The 18,555-nt window shown below is 39.4% G+C and overlaps 2 protein-coding genes across 2 annotated transcripts; one reads left to right on the top strand and one right to left on the bottom strand.

Moving 5' to 3' along the window:
• The first annotated feature begins 1,264 nt into the window (after positions 1-1,264).
• On the top strand, positions 1,265-10,855 carry LOC137731659 (protein BLISTER). The gene is made up of 13 exons (XM_068470838.1): positions 1,265-1,699; positions 2,492-3,197; positions 3,325-3,938; positions 4,842-4,961; positions 5,200-5,265; positions 5,413-5,523; positions 5,876-5,952; positions 6,643-6,710; positions 7,724-7,837; positions 8,558-8,727; positions 9,460-9,528; positions 9,915-10,070; positions 10,320-10,855. Exons 1-13 carry the CDS (start codon positions 1,634-1,636, stop codon positions 10,398-10,400), a joined length of 2,418 nt encoding a protein of 805 aa, XP_068326939.1. The 5' UTR covers positions 1,265-1,633; the 3' UTR covers positions 10,401-10,855.
• A 5,715-nt stretch (positions 10,856-16,570) lies between these two features.
• LOC137732776 (flagellar radial spoke protein 5-like) lies at positions 16,571-17,940 on the bottom strand. The gene is made up of 2 exons (XM_068472051.1): positions 17,638-17,940; positions 16,571-17,452 (listed from the first exon to the last, which is right to left on the bottom strand). The coding sequence occupies exons 1-2, from the start codon at positions 17,938-17,940 to the stop codon at positions 16,571-16,573; spliced, it is 1,185 nt and encodes a 394-aa protein (XP_068328152.1).
• Positions 17,941-18,555: the final 615 nt, after the last annotated feature.

The following is an 18,555-nucleotide window of genomic DNA, read 5'->3' as shown; positions in this document are numbered from 1 at the left end:
TTTCTAGTAGCCATTGGAACCGAACCTTTCTGGCTCATCATTCTCAAGAAGTTCAAAGCATCGTTAAATCTGACAGCATATGATAATCTATTGAATCCAAGAACATAACTATCCATCTAAAATGACATGAGACCGCATAAGAAAAAGTTAAAAAAATAAAAAAACAAAACTTGTACAACTATATTGTATATCCTTCAAAACCGTTCTCAAATCAAGAGTTTTGAACATTTTTATAATCCAATGTGAATCTCAAGATTAAAGAAGCTATACATATGATGCAAACAATCATCCCAACTATCCACAAGTACCAAGATGTAATTTTGGAAAATGGAAATCATAACAAATTGTATAAACAAGTTTCAACTCACACGACTCCACCAAAGGTACCAAAATTATTCCCAAATTCTAATGACCTAGAATTCAATTTCACATATCAACTAAAATCAACTTTCGTCTAACAAAATCACTTCTTCAAAAGTGCGACCAAACAACAAATCACAATAAACTCAAGCACATTTCTACAGATCCAAAGCATCAAATTTCGTTACAAAAATACAACAATTTGTAGAATTTAAGCCAAACATAAAAAAAAGATGAAGAAAAAAAAGTCATAAAGATCCTAAGAAGCAAAAACCAGGGAAAATGGAAGATGGGGTTTACCTATGCGGATGTTCATGTTCCAGGTTACCGACATAGTATGAGAAGGTAGGGGAGGTAAGAGAGGTTTCCTTACGAAGAAAAAAAGAGGTGAGAAGCAAAAACCAGGGAAAAATGGAAGATGAGATTTAGCTGTGTTGTTGTTCATGTTCTAGGCGGTAAGCGGTGGGGGAGGCAAGAGAGGTTTCCTCTCTCTCCTCTCTGTTTCTCTCTCTCTACAAAATCAGAAATGAGGGTTGCAATTTTCTAGGTAACTTATTTATATGGGAGGGTAATTAGGTCATTTCAAGATGTAGAAAAATCATATTTCAGTTTCAAGATTAAGAAATTGTCTTATTTTGAGGTATTTCTCAATTTATTAGGCCAAATACATTTTTCTACATCTCTATTTTATGTTTGTATTGTAAAAGGGTACAACCCTCTGTTGCTATACTTGGCTTTTTAGGTACAATGTCCAAGATTTGGTAGTACCACTCCTATGGACGTTACTAATTGTGACAGCTGAAAAATGTCCATTACAACAATCATCTCTTCAACTCCACCCCAACAAAATACACCAAAATAAATAATAAACTCGGAAAATTGAAAAATTGAAAAATTTAAAAAACAAAACGCACAGAAAAGCGAGAGAGAGAGGGGGAGGGAGGAGAGGGAGGGATCTGCCAAAACCAAACAAATTAATCGAGCTCTCCTTCTCTCCGATCAGATCGGACTCTCTGTCCGTACAAAAATTAGGGCTTCATATTTACTTTCCCAATATCTCCCACAAAATTTCGATTTTTACATTTTGCAATTCGAAATTATCCAACAGTTTGAATTGCGCCTCATTCCTTGATTCCCTGATCCGTATACGCTGTAATTTTTTAGGGTTTTGTTGTTGGCACGTAGGGTTTTGGTTCGTCAGGGGTTTGTGGGGGAGGCGGTGGTGGCAATTGGGCATACGTTTGAAATTGTTTGAGTTTTGGGGATTGATTGAATGGCTTCAGCTCAGGTACTACCCAACTCGCGAAAGCAAGATCTTTTGGAAGCCGGAAAGCGCCGGGTAATGTTTCTATTCGATTACAATTTCGATCTCGCACGAAATGTTTCATTTTGCATTTGTATGCATGCTTGGGTCTGTGTATGTATATGCAATTCGAAATGCGATGATTGATTTTTCATGTCAAATCTTAATCCACTTGTCGAGTTTGATTGCGAACGGTCGTAATTCATACTTTGTAGCTGTCATAATGTAGTTAATTTGTTGCCGGTGATTGAAATTCGGTTACAAACGCAAATTTTTGTGGTCTAGGAATCCGTTTTGATTGGGTTACATGTTTAGAAACGGAACGGGAAATTGGGAATATATTGAATGTTGATGTTTCTGGGTGTCTACGTTGAACCCTTGTATCTTGTTTTCAGCTAGCAGGAACAAACTGATTTAGCAGTATTTTAGTTACGTGACGTAAGAAACAAAGACGTAGAACAGATAGGTTGTGAATTTGCATATAGGACTAGGCTGTCATGGTTATTTCGCAAGCATTCTTCATGTACAGACTCCTTATGGTATGAAAAAGAAAGAGGAAGAAGAAGAGCACAATAAACTTAAAGTGTCAATGATCTGCTGTACTTTGACAAACTTTTGTTTTGTTTCTTCAAAAAGAGGTTATCTAAGCATCAAGGTCCCTTGACAGACGGATCAAGTCTTAGTTCTGGGTCTCTATAGTTCACTTTTTCTTAGTTTAGAAACTTGACTTTAACAAATATTTAGTCATTTCAGAGACAGATTTGACACCAAATATTTTTTATTTGATTGTTGAATTTCACACATATTTGGTTTCCTCTGCTTTTGCAGCTGGAGGAGTTTCGGAAGAAAAAAGCAGCAGACCGAGCAAAGAAGGCTTCACCCACTAGCCAAATCGATGCTTCTGAAGTTAGCTCAAACGAGAAACAATCTCTAGAAACTGAACATGTACGAGTTACATCCTCTGATGGTGCTGGTACATCTGATGGGCCCAGTAGTGCTTTTACTGAAACTTCTTCTGTATTATTGAACAATGATAGCCATGCGATTGATTTTTTGCAAAAAAATGAACAAGCTTCTGTGGATAATAATACACACAGTAGTCCTTCAACCTCTGAGTTTAATGCATATTCTGGAGATCAAGTACATAAACATGCTGATCAAGAATATCAGAGATATGGTGGTTTAGGGTTTGGGGGACCACTGGCCGTTAATAATCGCCATGGGACTAATGGGATAAGTAATGATTTTGAAAAATATACTGGTGCCTTAGGTGGGACAACATCTGACCAGTCTATTGCTCCACGCCCACTAGCAAGTCAAGATTTTGCGGGCAATACAAGTCACTCCAGTTCTTATGGAAGGAACGAATTTCAGTCCAAAGAACATAATACATCTTTAATGGATTCTGGTTCTTCACATCCATCTGTTGCAAAAATCTCATCTCAGAACCCTGTCAGCACATTATTACTACAGAGTGAGGCCTCTAATGTCAGCACAGTGTCTGGTGGTCCTACACTGTCTTCACTTTATGAAGGTAATTGTACATTTTTGAATTTTGGTTTTCGGTGTTCTGATCTAAAATCAGTGTATTTGTGAATAATTTCCAACTCTTCTCTTTGAGGAATATGCTTACTGTATTATGTTTTGAGATGTCATGGCAGACTTGGTTGAACCCAGTCCCAGCATAAGAGGATTTGCTTCTGAAGTTGGTAAAAACATCCGCGGTAGTAGTGAGGACTTAAGTGATTCTCTGAGTTATAAATTTGGGGAAGGAAAGCTTAGCAGCTTTGCCAGTAGCATTTCTAGTGGGCAGAGTGCACCAGTTCAAACGTATGAATCCATGGGGGGTTTTGGATCTGATTCTAGAGGTTCCTCCAATCATGCATCATTGTATTCAGTTACGCCTGAAACTGATTCTCGGAGATCTCGTCCATCCTTCCTTGATTCTCTTAATGTGTCTAAAACTTCTTCAGGCACTGTTTCTCAACAACCTGAACCAGAAAGGCCATTTATGTCCAACAGTTCTAAATCAAGTGGCATGAATTTTCTAGGTTCATTGCCTTTCCACAAGCCATCTATGGATGATGATACTGTGAGACCCTTTTTAAAGTTTGAAACGGGTGCACCTCATGCATCTGAGCCTTCCATGAAGTCTTCACTTTCTCCTAATGCTTGGATGGACCAGCAGAGGCCAACAGTTGAGGGGCATAGTATGGAGAGAAAGCATGAATTTTATTCTCCTAATCAGAATGAAGATTTTTCTGCTTTGGAACAGGTGTAGTGTGTTTCTATTTTTCAGCTGGTGGATTTTTACACATACGTCCAGTGGTGCTACTCCTTTCTCATATTCAGATATTTTATCCATTTTAACGTGGAGAATCCTTAATCAATTCAATAGTTTGCTGTTGTGGCCTCTCTTCGATGCATAGCATGACAAAAGTAGTCCATTGAGTTTTTATGAGCATCCCTTTGGATGAAAATATAAGTTGATTACTAAAGAACATCATGAGTAATAAGGTGTATTGATGACATAGTTGTAGCTTTTGAGGGAGTGTGACAGGATGGCAATAGATATAAGCCTATAGTGAAGATATGTAGATGATAGCAAAGAATAAAACATCGAGATACTAGGATATTTATGGTATGGGATTGACCAAAAAGGATATATGATATTGAAGAATGGAAATACCTTTCTTTTCAAGTGCATTACCTAAGCTGGCGCATAATCCTAGTATTACTCTCAAATTTTGACTTCCTTTTTTGAGACTTTGAATACAATAAACAACTTTAGCACAGTGGAGTAAGATACATATACTAAGCCAAGGCCTATACACCAGATAAACTCATTGACCATGGATAAAGAAAAACTGTTTCAACGTCAAAAACTGATATGTCCCTTTTTTGTCAGTGGAACGTTTGACATTAAATTATTAGATGCTAAGTTTGTTTAGTATATCTACTAAGTAAGTTTTATTTTCCATGCGTCAGTTATAAATTGTGAGCTGCAAGTATCATATGGCTTTGTCATTCATCATAGGTTGTAGTACTTCAAAATAAAAAGGACGAATTGATTTAACCTTGTTAAGTTTATTTGAATTGTGATGTCACCTTAGCAAAATCGTTTCTTTGGAATACTTTTTTGTTGACATGTTTTTGTATTTTTCTTGTCATTATGCAGCATATTGAAGATCTGACACAAGAAAAGTTCTCTTTGCAACGAGCACTTGAGGCTTCACGTGCTTTAGCAGAGTCATTGGCTGCTGAAAATTCTTCTTTGACAGAGAGTTATAACCAACAGGTGTTTCTGCTTTACATGATATTGCACCTTGACATTTGTCTAACTTTTACTTTGTTGATGAATTGTGAACTAAACATCTTTGTATTACTTTCTTTTTGCCTGTTTTATCCTATTATGAAGACGGTTGTGCTGACTTCATCCGAAATGATGCCCCCTTGTGTTTCCCTGACAAAGTCATTTGATAGTGCCATGGCCCACGGCTTTATTCTAACTGTTTTTCTGTATTCTTTTTCTCCAGAGAACTGTTGTTGATCAACTAAAATCTGACTTGGAAAATATACAGGAGGAAATCAAACACCAGCTGGTTAGAGTCAATCATCCCCCTTCTACTGATAATTGCAGAGCAAACTTACACCTCTGGGGACCATTCTAATTTATTAGTTATTTAATATAGGTGGAACTTGACTTGTCCTCAATTTATGTTGTAGTATTAATTTCTTGATGTGAACAGGTGGAACTTGATGCGGTCAGAAATGAATATGCAAATGCACAGCTAGAATGTAATGCCGCTGATGAACGTGCTAAGCTATTGGCATCCGAAGTTATCGGATTAGAGGAGAAGGTAGTGTTTTTTCTTGGTATGTTGGTGTTTTCGGTACTGCCTTTAGAAAGAAATTTCGATTCTGTTTTTTGATCTGGAGAAAACCTTTCTTATTATAATTGTATTTGCTTTTCTGTCTGAATAAAGGGACATAATAGGCAGAAATTCTCATGATATTTTTTTTCCCTTGATTGTGAGCTATGAAACTATTAATGTTTGCACTTTTGACAAACATAAAATTTTATCCTTGTATGATTATATATGTGTGTGTATGCACTTATTGATACAAGTTAGGTACTGTAATTGCGAATCGTTGATAGTTCTTTTTAAAATAAAATAAAAAAGAATTCAAATTTTGTGTTTACTTTTGTAGGCATTAAGACTAAGGTCCAGTGAGCTAAAGCTGGAGAGGCAATTGGAGAACTCACAGGCTGAAATCTCGTCGTACAAGTACATTAGCGTTCTACTGTTCAGTAAATTAAGAATTTGTGCACATATTCTGAATCACTTGTTTGATATTTTACCACTCCCCATCTTATATGGAGAATGTTACACTTGTCTTGGAAATATAAAATAAAATAGAAACTAAATCTGAAATTTTGACAGTGGCTCTGAATGTAACAAACTACTGAGTAATGAGCTGTAGAATTTTGTGTTCTGAGATTATGGATTAAGTTGTGAACACCTTTTCCATCCTTTATTGTTGGGCTTGCGGGTTTCAATAGAATGTTGTGCCATCATAATGTGAAAGGACATGCTCACATGCTCAAGGAGTGGAGATGACAAGTACCTGAAGAAGTAGGACTAGTTTGAAACAGATTCAAAGTCTCTTACTCTAATGGTGGGATCTTATCAATGTGCTTTTGGACGAAAGAGCTTCTGGTTATCTAGCAAAATATTGTTATCACATTATAAGTATGGTATTATATAGTATTAGATGGGATGCCTCACTTTCGATGAACTATGCAATTTTATTACATGCCTTCCCTGCCCGTTCCCACACACCACCCCCCACCCCTCCTCTCCCTTCTCCCTTTTCCCTTCTCCCATTGCATATAATTATCATGCTGCGTTGCTACATATTTAGGTTTGGATTTATTTCCATCGTCTCTGAAGATAACTTTTTATGATTCTGTGCAGGAAAAGAATGTCCAGCCTAGAAAAAGATCGTTCAGATTTGCAGTCAACTATCAATGCTCTTCAGGAAGGTAAGTGCTCCTATATAAAAACACCTACGTGTATAATATTTACCTTGTAGTGGCTTTTCCAGGGACAAATTGCTTCTGGCTTACTTTTTTAATTTCATGGTCTAGATTTTCTGCTTTCTGGTGTCATTGTCACCATTTTAAGCTACTAAGAGCTTAATTAAGCGACATCTCTTAGCAAGGTTATTTAACTGCTTAGATTGTGAAGTAACTCCACACCACATCACTAGCCCTATAAACTATTGGTGAGATAGAAGATGCACAAATGCAGCCAGACTCCCAGTCATCCGTTTGAATGAAGTGATCATGTATTCCGTTATGTTTTTTAAGTTTTGAAACTTTTTGTTCTTCTTGTTATAGTTATATTAGCAATATGAATACAAGCTATGAATATTGGGAGTTGCACGTAGCAAAGGCCCTAAATTTAATCGATAGGGGCAGGGACAACTGTATTATGTATGTCCATAAATATTGAAACTTGTTAGGCCTACATTTGAGAATGCTTCGTTGGATGTGTGGGCACACGAGAAAGGACAAGATTAGGAATGAGGATATCCGAGGTAAATTAGGAGTAGCTGAAATTGAAGATAAGATGAGAGAGAATCTGTTAAGGTGGTTTGGACATGTGAAATGAAGACCTACAGATGCTCTGGTTAGAAGGTGCGATTACGAGACAGAGGCTCAAGGCCAAAGGGGTAGGGGAAGACTTGGGAAAATAGACTCTAAGAAAAGACTTGGACTACTTGGATCTAACAGAAGAAATGACACAAAACCGAGCACAATGGCGTTCTGGGATTCATATAACCAACCCCACTTAGTGGGATAAGGCTTTGTTGTTGTTGTTTCCATCTTTCTTGACTGTGAAGTGGCTACGTGGTCCTTGGGCCAATAAGGGCAGGTCGTTGTGAAATTATTGGGTTGTTTCTTAAGCTTTCTACTAATGTGAATGCACCCTTATCTAGTATTATTTATGGTTGCATATCTTACCCCTTATTCAGTGTTATTATCTGGTATAGAGAAGAAGCTGTTGCAGTCTATGCTACGGAAAGCCTCCACAAGTGGAAAGAAAGTTGATGTCAGCAAGAGTACTACTAACAACAGAGATGTGTCTACTTCTACAGAAGATCTAGGTAAATTTAACTCTTCTGGATATTTTGCTTATAAATTGATATTTCTATATCCAAATGATAAGGGCTGAGTTTCATAATGTATCCGGTTAATTGGTATGTGGCCATGGTTCTTTTTTCTTTTGTTTTTTTGGGTTTTAGTCCATGTGTTTTAGTTTCAAATTAGTGCTTGAGTGTGTTATTATATGTTGAACAGTACCATCTTCAAATTTTTAATGATTGCATTATATGGATGATATTCTGAGAATATTTCTAGTGTTGTGTTTGTATATAACTTTTGGTATCTATCTATTAATTTTATATCAACTTGACATGTTCGACAACTGTTGAAATAAACTGATTGCTGCTGATTTATCCTGATTACATTAACAAAAAATCTGTTTAATTGTAATCCTAATTAATCAATATCTTCCAAAAGGCAAAAACGATACCCAGACTTCTGGGAATAGGCAAAAGTAACCTAAGTGCTCCTCATTGTTTTGATTGATATTCTTGTTCAACTGCTTTAATTTACAGAAGTTGGAGTTGTTTTGGTTGCAGTCATTGTATGAGAAGTTTATTACTTATTTTTGGGGAATTTAAGTTACTGATCAATGCTCACAAAAAACAAAGAATAATGTTTCACAAATGAGCCTTTTGTTTCTGTATTCTTTTTTGTAATCTTTTTGTAATCTTTTTTCTTTTATAATTATGCTTTGTGCTTTTGGGTATTGTGTTCACTAGTTGAGGAAAATGAAGACGCTATTCCTGACACCTTAGGCCAAGAAAGGGGTGATGCCTCGAGTTTCCCAATGCTGCCTGAAAATGGACAGTCAACTTTTGACATTTCATCTGTGAATCTTCCTCCCGATCAGATGCGAACAGTTGAAAACATCAGTACACTAATTTCCGAGGTACCATGCACCCCTTATATCCTCTCCTTACTATCTACCCCTTGTATTTGTTGTACTTTTATGCGCAAACGGAAGTGAATTATAACAAAGTACCAGATATCAACATCGTAGGTGAAAGCTAAAACAAACAATCTCAAACTAACACAAGAGATTTATGTGGTTTGCCGTAAAGCCTACGTCCACGGGCGAAGCACTGCGAGGAATTTCACTAAACAAACGGAGATTACAAAAAAAGGGTTTAAACTCTCACAACCCAAATCCCACAAATTACAAACCCTAAACCAAACAAGTAGAGAACTCAAACAAACGAAGAAGATTCTCCCAAATTGCTCTCTAACTCACAAACTCACAAATTGACTCTCACCAAATTGCCACACGAATGAGCCACACAAAATACACTAACCCTAAGGTCCTATTTATAGTGCATAGGACTTAGGTTACAATAAGAATCCTAATAGGAAGTAAATCCAAATCCTAATCAAATAGGTAATTAATAAAATCTCTCCACCAAGGAAACCTACTAAGAAGTCAAAATCCAAACCCAAATAGGACACCAAAACCAAATAGGTAACACAAACCTAATTCTTTGCATCATCCTAATTTTGAGCCGCAAAACCCAACAGTATTTTCTCAGTGATACACTTTTGAAGGCTTATGTCCCTTCTTTTCCTTCAGATTTGTGTTCTAAAATCTAGTCCATTAAATTGAATTCTACTCTCTTTGGTATTTCAGTTAGCATTGGAGAAAGAAGAATTGATACAATCTTTGGCATCCGAGTCATCTCAATGTTCCAAGCTAAAGGTAGCATATTTTTAATTTTCAACTCAGTATAGTAGTCTGCTACGACTTTTGACTTGTTAGTATGTAGCCCACTTTAAGCAAGAAAGGGCTTTCTTTGGGACTGAGTAATATATTTTAGGGTTGAGGTCCTGTTGCTGATGCATAGTTGAAAAAGCATTAACCATACAAATGGAATATGAAATAATGTGAGCAAAAGAGGCCTATGCACTTTGCACGTGTACTTGGTTCTGAGAATGATAGTATCATCTATGGGCCTCTCACTCATACTCTAGTGCAAAATGTGTCTTCAAGTCATATTGTTAGCAGTCATTCAATTCTTTTTATATATTCGTTTGTTTCTGGCTCATATATTCGTTTGTTGACTGTTTTCCTTTTCATGAATTAAGGAGCTGAACAATGAATTGTCTCGGAAACTTGAAGCCCAAACTCAGAGATTAGAGCTTTTGACAGCCCAAAGTATGGCTCATGAGAATACTCTCGTCAGACAACCCACTCCTGTTGATATGCCGTACAATGCTCCATATGCAGATGAAGGTGATGAGGTAATGCGTCTTGTTTTATATAGATATTATTTATACTTAAAGCACAGGTACATCATTCCTCAAAGAACTGAACAGTTCTGTGATTGTTTTGCTTATAAATGCATTTATTGCTGAAATTACGAATGTCTTTCTGATACAAGCTGATAGTTACCTTATTGCTCAAAGTAAAGAAGAAAAGAAAAAGAAACCCAGAGTGCAAATAATTGGCTGATATAGAAATATTATCTTTCTCTATATTCTCGTATGTAGGTAGTGGAAAGAGTTTTGGGATGGATTATGAAGCTTTTCCCTGGAGGGCCATCAAAGCGAAGAACTAGTAAGCTTCTATGAGTTTTGACTCGGTATAGCTTGTCAGGAATGCCTGTGCTGAGAGATCTGGTTTTGTTTTCCATCACTCCCTTGGCGTAATGAATGTCCTAATTTGTTTATTTTTTGAGTCAATCTTAGAGCCCATTCTTTCCAATACAAGAAATAAGATCTTGTACGTCAGAGGCCGGCCCTGTTATTGATTGAGAGAGCATTTCTTTGAAAGATGACAATAAAGTCCCTTGTTACACTTATTGATTTAGATCTTATATTTTAGGGGAAGGGATGTGGTGGATACCGAAAGAGAGGGATTAAAAGTATAGACGTGAGAGATGAAGGTGCATTTTTTTTGTTTCGCAATTTTTTGTTGTATTTTAATTTGAATGTGCATTTTGTTGAATGCGTTTGACGTTTTTCTTCGCGAAACTTGTTCAGGCATGACTTTCGATATGCATAATGATTTGTCTCATGAATTTGAATCGACGATTGCGTTATTAATCAATTGGATCTAGACCAAGTTTCCAACTCGCAAAATAATGTAGGGTTTTCTTGTCCAATCAGTAATGGGGTTTTTTTTTTTTTTTTTTTTTGTTTGTCTCTTTGGAGTTGTTAAAATCTGCTCAAGTCATTGATGGAATGGAGTTCCGTTGAAGCATATACAATCTAGTGAATTATAAGGACGAAATTGCAAAATGAAAAACATGTACAAATATGAAAATTCAGAGACAAATCAGAAGTATTATTTATTTACTTTATTTCATTGATGATTTACTTTAAAACAATATAAGCTGTTGAGAGGGAATTCAAACTCAAATGTGTAAGAGCATCTTTACCCGTTGGTGGAAGGCAAGAGCAAGGCAAAGGCAAGGGCTTGTAAGTTGCCCTTGCTACTCGCTCTGAATGGTAATTGCTTTTGTGCAACTTAACTCGTTTGAAAAAGGGCAGGAGCAAGTACTATTCACAAATATTTTTATTTAATTTTTTTATTCTTTGAAAATAAAATGATTGTTAATTCTAATAAATTATTTCAATTACAAGAATTTGGGAAGGGGAAAACAAATATAGAAGATTGTAGTAAAAATGAATATTGAGTTGTGATGGAGAAATGAAGAAGATGGTTGAGCATTTATAGAATAACCATATAAAACCTTTTTCTATTTTGTTATAATTTTGTTTCTATTTTTTAATTTTTTTTTTTTTTTTTTTTTTAACTGTTGAATGAATTTATCATCGTCATTGATTTTCAAACTGATAAGAAATGTGACACACCAAATTATGTCATGTGCCGCAAAAGTAATATTTTCAATTTTTTTATCGTTGGAAATTCAACGGCCCATAAAGCGCCACATCAACTAGCCGTTGGAGGGTTGTCAGTTTTTTTGCTGCAGTGGGGCCCATCGTTGCATTTTTTTGTCAGCCCACTCTCCTTCTGGGAGCACACGCACTTGACAGAAAAAAAAAAAAAAAAAAAAAAAAAAAATCTGCACTGGCATCATCGTGACATCAGCTTGCCTGCTAATAGTAGGTTGGCCTTGAGAAGGCAGCGCATTTGGGCTGGCAGTGGTTGGCTCACCACTTGCCTTTGCTTTATTGGACTGCTGATGAGTGTTTTATGTTTTTTTGGATGGGTGGATAATATTGTTACCTTTGTCCTTGAGTTCTACCAACAGGTAAAGATGCTCTTAGATCAACTCCGGCAGTTTCCAATTGCCCTTGCTATTGGATGAAACTGGCTTCTTGCCTAGTAGTTGAAAAATGAGAGGGCAATTTTGGGAAAGGTGGATGTGTGAACACGAAAAATTCCTGAAACAAGAAACAAGAATACCGTGTACAAAATATATTTTTGTGTTTAATGATTTTGGGGTTACAATCTCTTTGTAATTTGATCCTCTGATTCTATCTTCGTATGGTGTAGGTTTGTGGATGAGCTGTTGATCCAAAGGGCCGTCGGGGCTTGATCTAGGGATGAACAGTTGATGAACGGATCTTCGAGGGCTTTTGGGCTTGATCTTGAAGACTGGGTGTATGGATTTCTTCAAGGGCTTTTGGGCTTGATCTTGAAGGTTGATGGATGAGCGGATCTTCAAGGGCTTTTGGGCTTAATCTTGAAGAACGATTGGATGTGTGAATTTGTTGAGGTTGTTGATCCAAAGGGCCGTTGGGGCTTGATCTTTAGGATGAACGAATGATGAACACTTTCTTCAAGGGCCGTCGGGGCTTGATCTTGAATCGGTGGAAGTTCTTCAAGGGCCGTCGGGGCTTGATCTTTAGGATGAACGGATGATGAACACTTTCTTCAAGGGCCGTCGGGGCTTGATCTTGAATCGGTGGAAGTTCTTCAAGGGCCGTCGGGGCTTGACCTTGAAGGAGGATTTGACGAAGAACGAAGATAGCTTTCTTGGTCCTTCGAGATTTGCTTGAGAGCTTTAGAGTTTCAAAGCTTCAAAGTTTTGGTGTAATGTAAATTTCCTTCTTTCTTTCTTTCTCTTCCTTTCTCTTCTTCCTCTCCTTTTTTTTTTTTTCAAATGAATGTCTTGGCTTCCTATTTATAGAATTCCAAAACTTGATTTTTTGGATTTAAATAATCAGATGAAATAAATCATTTCTGCCAGGTATTGACACGTGTCCTATTTGATGACTTTTCCAATTTATTTCGATTTTTCGTTGAGTCACACGCTACATGTAAAATTTATGTGACACGTGAGCGCTGAAATTTTAATTATTGGTCAACATTCATTTCACCGAAATTTTGATGTCTACAAATGCCCCCACTTCAAGGCGCGTCGTAGACATGTGCTTGTCACGTGTAGGAGATGCGTTTTGAAGTTCCTTAATGTAGATGTCAACCCAAGGGCCGTCGGGGCTTGATCTTGAATTGGGCTGGAAATTTCTTCAAGGGCCATCGAGGTTTGATCTTGAGTTCGACTGGAAGATTTTCTGGTTTCCTCCAATCGTTGATTTTCCACAAGCTTAATCTTGAACTGGGCTGGAAGATTCTTTTGGTCTCCTCCACTCGTTGATTTTCCTTTGTGCTACTCTTGAACTGAGCAGCAGGATTCTTTTGGTCTCCCCCCGAAGGTCTACGAGCGGTTTCAGGATATGGCAGGCAAGTACGAGGTGGAGGTGCTGACCTGTTTCTTTGTTCAATCTTTCCAATTCGTATTGAATACGAATCGGAAAGATTGAAGTTTCCTTGTCTCTTCTCTGGCAGTGTATCAATCGTTGAAGATGACTACTCGAGAGCAATACTAGGTAAGCAATCAGGAATAGATTCCAGGTAGTCGGTTCCAGATCGGAAGACTGACTCCAAGTGCCGCTGACTGCTCTCTTTCACTTTGCCATGCGAGTAATAACAAAGACAAAGGAAAAGACAGGGAAAAAGCATGATATGAGATACCTTTGCTTTCGAAGAAGCATCGAATGAATCAGCACATATATTTGTTGTGCTTGTCTCCACATGCTTCGATGTATCATTTTCACTTGCCTTACTTGCTCCCTTTGCATAGGTGGTATTTCCTTATGCAGGTTTAGCATCTTCTCTTGTAGTATTTGTCCTCTGATGCAGGAGTTGAATGCAACCTTTGCATTTAAATGGTGCTTCAGAACATTACTGCTCGGTGACGATGAGTACTCGAGAGCAATGCAAGGTAAGCAACCAGGCAAAGGATCCAGGCAATCAATTCCAGGTCAGAAGTTTGATTTCAGGTTCCGACTGATTACTCACTTTCCCCTTGTCCTGCAGGTAAGAACAAGGGCAAAGGAAAAGACAGGGAAAAAGCATGATATGAGATACCTTTGTTTTCGCCCTTGATGATATGAGATACCTTTGCTTTTGAAGAAACGACGACTGAATCAGCACATGTATTTGTTGTGGTTGTCTCCACATGCTTTGATCTACCGTTTCCTCCTGGGTCATCTGTACTCCAGGTATCTGGTATCTTCTCTGGGGGAGAAAAAATTGAGTATTTCAAGAGGCTTTGCTGGGAGTGCGCCCTCAGAGGTGAGGAAGAGTTGGGCATTTTCTTCAGGTCTGCCTTGCCATAAGAGATGAAGGTCGACATGTATAGGGATTTCTCAATAGCAAGTGGTGGTACTGTTCTTTTACCCTTGTCGACAAACGTCTCTTCGATATCTGAACGACGCCTCTTCGATTTCTGAACGACGCCTCTTCGATTTCTGAACGAGCGCCACTTTTGACAAAGTTGCACGCGTTTTCTGAAAAGCAGAGAAAGCGTTGCCGAACTTTGCGCTTGTCGGCTAAAGACGTGTAGTTGCGATGATGGCCTCCACGTGTTTTCGACTTTGTCAGATATCTTTTGACAAAGTTGAACGCGTTTTCTGAAAAGCCGCGAACGCGTCGCCGAACTTCACGCAGGAAAATCTGGATTTTTGAATCGGTGGTCGTGTCGCCTTGGCTTTTTATAGCGGTATTGATCACCCCAACATTCACACTCTGAAGATTGCCCATTCTTGAAAAATTGTCTCCGACCCTTTGAAATTTTACTCCATCCCTTCTCTTTGAACACCTTTGAAAAATGACTAACTCATCGAACCTTTGCTTAGATTTGAGTCTCAGCAGCGATCCGGTTGTGCCCCGTCAAGGTAATGTATGGCGCCCTTCTTTTTTATCTTCTAACGGTCCTCTTACAGGTGAAGACTCTGTGATGAAGGACGCAACAACAGCTACGATAGTAGCTAGGAACCTCCTCACTCCTGAAGATAGTCGGCTGCTTTCAGGACGGTCTGATGAGTTGGCCGTTCAAGAGTCCCTCGCTCTCAGTGTTCAGTGTGCAGGCTCTGTGTCCAACATGGGCCAACGCCTACTTGTTCGCTCCCGCCAAGTTGAATCCTTGATGGCGGAGGTGGAAAGTCTTAAGCAAGAGATCAAACTGCTTAAGTACGAGAATAGAAGTTTGCATGTGCTTGCAAATAACTATTCGTCGGGCATGAAGAGGAAGCTTGATGAGCTGCAAGAATCCAATGGTCGAACGCAAAGTGACCGTCAAAGGCTTGCGGCTTTCTTCCAGAGGCATATTTTTCCTGGCTCATCTAGCGTTCCACCAAGTATTGAGGCCTCTTCTTTGATGCCTCCCGCTTCTGTAGTTTTTCCCAAGTAATGGGGCTTCACGTGAACAACCTTTGTGAAAGCTCCATTTTTTTTTTTTTTTTTTTTTTTTTTTGTACACACTTGTAATTTCTCGGAGATCAATGGACATGCTTTATTTTATTCAGTGTATTGTGCTAAATATAAATAAAACATATACATCACCGTCCATCATCATTCCTTTTTATTTTATTTTATTATTATTATATTTTTTTTTTACTTTTCTTTGCTTTCGGTGGCACTGATCCACCATTCATTTATATATATATATATATATATTTCAGATGGTGCCAGAAGCACCATCATTGTTTTTTTCTTTCTTTTTATTATATATATATATATATATATATATTTCTTTTTGCACATGGTTCCAGAAGCACCATCATTGTTTTTATTATATATATATATATATATATATATTTTTTTTTTTTTTTTTTTTTTTTTTTTTTGGGATGGTGCTGTCCATTCAGATTCCATCATTTTTTTTTTCTTTATATGGTGATCTGCAAGGCTGAGTTTGTGGGTGAAAACCCAGGCCGAGTCCGAGAGAAGACGGAGGAGATCTTTGGATGTGAGTTGACAAACTTTGATTTTGTTAATCACATTCAAAGGCAGCAGCAGAGGCAAGAAGACGGATGAGATCTTTGGGTGTGAGTTGACAAACTTTGATTTTGTTGATCACATTCAAAGGCAGCAGCCATGGCGGAGGTGCAGAAGCAGCCAGATCTTGAAGTAGTGCGAAGCGTCGAGCTTCGCGATCGGCTAGTCGTTTGACAGCGGTCACTGAAGTTCTTCGCCGATTTTGACCACGGTGGCCAGAGTGAGGAGCTTGAGGTAGTTAGTGGATGTTGTTGCTGCGGCTATGGAGTTTGGAGAGCTGAAGATGGAGCACAGCCGTGAGGAGGTCGATGATCGAAGGAGGAGTGACCTCTCGGACTCCCAAGCCACGCCCAGCTTCCTTTGCAACTCCCAAAGTCGGAGCCTTTAGTCCGAGAGAAAACCTGTTGAAATAGCCAGACGAACGAAGCTTGCATCTCCTTCTGCACCCTGCTTAAAATCCCCTGCAAATCTTCGAAGAAGAGAATCTCTCTCATCTGCAACGTGTAGCTATGGAGACTCCGTGTTTAGTAGCAATGCCTTTAAGTGTCTGAAGAAGAGCTTGGAAAAGACTCCAACCTCCCCAGGCATCAACCATTCGTTTGTACTTTTGGAGGGAGGGAGTGTTTAATGGAGGCCCGGCAAAAGGAATGTTCAAGTTGGTATCGAGGAACTTTTCAGATAATAGACCGCCCATTACTGTCCCATACGTTATAAGTTTGACTCCTGTGAGCTGACAAAGCTCTGCCATTTTCTGTTGAGAACGCATATCAACAATGGAATGCTGGACCTGATTGCTTACAACAGGAATCTCATTTTCTAGGATTATCTGTAGCCTCTCTGTATCGAAATTTGTCAAGGCGACTGTCTTAATTTTACCTTCTTTCAAATCTGTAAGGTGTTTTAGTGCATCAAGGTAACCAGTATTTGCATAATCCCACCAATGAAACTGAAGCATGTCCAAGGAAGCCACGTCCATTCTCTTTCGTGAAACATTAACACTGTCCCTTACAAAACTACTTGTCATCTTAACAGGCGGTGGCACCCATTTCGTAAGACCTCTGACCTTTTCCAAGTACTCTGGTGGACGCTCCTGACGAACTCGATTGATAAAGATGCCATATAGATCTTCAGCCGGTCCATAGTGGTCTGCCATGTCGAAGGTGGAGAGGCCAGCGTCTGCGTAGCGGAGCATGGCCTCGACGGCGTCGTCTCGGTCGATTCTGTCCCAGCCACCACTCGTCTGCCACATTCCGTTCAGTACTCGGCATATGTCCAGAGAATCGTTCCCGTTCTTCTCCGTGACTCGGTGGGTCTCGCCGCTGACCTGAGTTGCCTTGCCGCACCTGACCGAGTTGGCTCGGCGCCTGGGTGGCTCTCACCGAGTTGAAATCTGGGTGTTTTAGCAAATTTGATGATGGATTTGGCGATGGAGGTGCGACACATCCCGGAATCTCGCCGGTCCTTTCAGTTGGCTACAACGAAGGTAGTGAGACGGCGACTTAGGATGAGATCGAGGAGAACTTCTCAAGACACCCAACTCCCCCTGCACAGGAAAACCATGGTGAACAGAGACGGCGGAGTACCAGTCATGGTGAAGCAGGGGAATCGGACGACAAGCTGAAGCTCCACTAATCGATACTGTGAATCTCTGTGCTTCTTGAGTAGACCAGATCGCTGCTTTTTGAGATTGATGTCGACAGAGCCCAGATCACTGACAAGCGTTGACACCATGGAGTTCAGATCCAATCTGACGTGGTTCTTGTTGATGTCTTTGAATCTGGAGGGGGGTCTCTGAAACGGCACCGTTGACGGGGATGGCTGGTACGATGAACATGGACTTGCTGAGGTAGAACCCCCCATTATGTCCATGCGATCCACGGGTTTGCATCCCTTTCGGTAAGTGGTACCGTCTTCTTCGACTGTCCAGCCGGCTTCGTTGCAAAGAGCTTTGAGGACCTCGTTGTTGTCGCAGTGCTTCGGGAGCTCCGTACATCCACAGCCCGGAATAGATCTTCGCGGCGATTGCCCGGCGCCGCCGCTCCCGTTTCTTGTTGTTCTCTCTCTCCTTCCACGTCGGCATTCTCGTTCCCGACGTCATCATTCGGTTGCCCAGCGTTTCTTATTAATTTTCTCGGGGAACCAAACGGATCAACCCGCAAGTGGGGTGGACTGGTGGCGCGAACTGGGATTGGCCATTTTTGTTCCGACTGAAAGTGAGAGGTCTGCTGCTGGTGGTGATGAAACGCCATTTTTTCGAGTTGAATTGTGAGAAATCAGAGAGAAGAGCTTAAAGCTTAAGGTTTTTTCAGTGCATATAGGAAAAGCGCAGTTTGGGCTTTGAGAGCTGGGCCCGGGCCTGGTGGGAGAAGAAGCAGAGCTCCTTGCATAGCAAGCTCAAAACAATTGTGTGTTTGAGAAGGGATGAGCCTGGCATTTGGGTTGCTCCTTCTTGTAGACTTCAACTTCTGTTTCTTT

The sequence above is a fragment of the Pyrus communis genome, chromosome 4, assembly GCF_963583255.1.
Source record: "Pyrus communis chromosome 4, drPyrComm1.1, whole genome shotgun sequence".
In the NCBI taxonomy this organism is placed as follows: Eukaryota; Viridiplantae; Streptophyta; class Magnoliopsida; order Rosales; family Rosaceae; genus Pyrus; species Pyrus communis.
The sequence above is the reverse complement of the archived record's forward strand: the minus strand, read 5'-3'. Positions and strand labels throughout refer to the sequence as shown.

Bases quoted from the DNA above. Each gene is read 5' to 3' on its own strand.
- LOC137731659 (XM_068470838.1), top strand. From the start codon at position 1,634: ATGGCTTCAGCTCAGGTACTACCCAACTCGCGAAAGCAAGATCTTTTG. The intron at 5,524-5,875 runs GTAGTGTTTTTT...TTACTTTTGTAG, and splicing joins TTATCGGATTAGAGGAGAAG to GCATTAAGACTAAGGTCCAG. The intron at 7,838-8,557 runs GTAAATTTAACT...TGTGTTCACTAG, and splicing joins TACTTCTACAGAAGATCTAG to TTGAGGAAAATGAAGACGCT.
- LOC137732776 (XM_068472051.1), bottom strand. From the start codon at position 17,940: ATGGGGGGTTCTACCTCAGCAAGTCCATGTTCATCGTACCAGCCATCC. The intron at 17,453-17,637 runs GTTTTCCTGTGC...ACTCGGTGAGAG, and splicing joins CGCCGTCTCTGTTCACCATG to CCACCCAGGCGCCGAGCCAA.